The following is a 1,344-nucleotide window of genomic DNA, read 5'->3' as shown; positions in this document are numbered from 1 at the left end:
TTGTTTTTAAACTCAATTTAAGTAAAAATATGACAATCCAAAACAAATAAACTGAATATACCTAAGACAAATTACCAAATTTGAGAGATTAGAGCAATTTGCTAAAGTAGAACCTAAGCATGATGCACCTATTGCATGAATTTAATTGATTCTTTTAAATATTGAAAAATAAATATATAATTAAGTAGTAATTTAGTAGGAAAAAAGGAAGAAAAAATATGAAAAAATAATAATAAGAAATAAATTAATAAATAATAATAGTAATATTGAAAATAACAAAATGAGTTAATGAAAATTAATCAAGAAAGATAGAAGAAAAATAAACACTAGTACAATAACAAAGAAAAGCAAATCAAATAAAAAGCTCATAAATAAACAAATTAAAGCAGCTACATTGTTTTAAATTAGATTTATAAGTAAAAATATCACAATTCAAAACAAATAAACTGAATATACCCCAAATAAAGTATCAAATTTGAGAGATTAGTGCAATTTGCTAAGCCAGTACCTAAGCCTGATGCACCTTAATCACCAATTTGATTCGATCTTTTAAAATATTGAAGAATAAATTGATCATTAATTATTTATTTATTTAGAAGTAAAACATGAAGAAATAATATGAAATTTTAAAAATCAATTAATAAATGATAAAATAAAATGTTGAAAATAAAAAAAATGAGTTAAATTAAGAAAGATAGAAGAAAAATAAACATAACTCCAATAAAAAAGAAAAGCAAATCAAATTAAATAACAAGCTATAAAGAAATTAAAAGAGCTATATATTGTTTTGAATTCTATTTTATAAGTAGAAATAACACAATCCAAAACAAATAAACTGTTTTTACATAAGATAAAGTGTCAAATTTGAGAGATTGGTGCAATTTGCTAAGCCAGAACCTAAGTTTGATATACCTTAATCACCAATTTGATTATAACTTTTAAAATATTGAAGAATAAATTTATAATTAATTAGTTATGATTTTAGAAGTAAAAAATGAAGAAATAATATGAAATAATAAGAAATAAATTTATAAATAATAAAAGTAAATGTTGAAAATAAAAAATGAGTTAAATTAAGAATGATAAAAGAAAAATAAACAAAGTACAATAAAAAAGAAAAGCAAATCAAATCAAATAACAAGCTATAAAAAAATTAAATGAGCTATATTGTTTTAAATTCAATTTTATAAGTAAAAATATTGAAATCCATCCAAAACAAATAAACTGAATTTACCGAAGATCAAGTGTCAAATTTGAGAGATTAATGCAATTTTCTAAGCCGGAAACTAAGCTTGATGTCCCTTAATCACCAATTTGATTCTAACTTTTAAAATATGAAGAATA

The 1,344-nt window shown here is 20.8% G+C and overlaps 1 protein-coding gene across 1 annotated transcript in view; it reads right to left on the bottom strand. All coding sequences in view use genetic code 6, as the record gives it.

Moving 5' to 3' along the window:
* The window catches only part of TTHERM_002653346 (hypothetical protein), a gene marked incomplete at both ends in the record, with an annotated part of 1,567 nt that extends 632 nt beyond the window's left edge, over positions 1 to 935 (bottom strand). The window contains 3 exons of the mRNA XM_012796448.1: positions 62 to 151; positions 457 to 546; positions 846 to 935. Coding sequence (XP_012651902.1) covers positions 62 to 151; positions 457 to 546; positions 846 to 935 — 270 coding nt within the window. The remainder of the gene's footprint in view (positions 1 to 61; positions 152 to 456; positions 547 to 845) is intronic.
* Positions 936 to 1,344: the final 409 nt, after the last annotated feature.

This window comes from Tetrahymena thermophila (assembly GCF_000189635.1).
Source record: "Tetrahymena thermophila SB210 genomic scaffold scf_8254730, whole genome shotgun sequence".
In the NCBI taxonomy this organism is placed as follows: Eukaryota; Ciliophora; class Oligohymenophorea; order Hymenostomatida; family Tetrahymenidae; genus Tetrahymena; species Tetrahymena thermophila.
The sequence above is the reverse complement of the archived record's forward strand: the minus strand, read 5'-3'. Positions and strand labels throughout refer to the sequence as shown.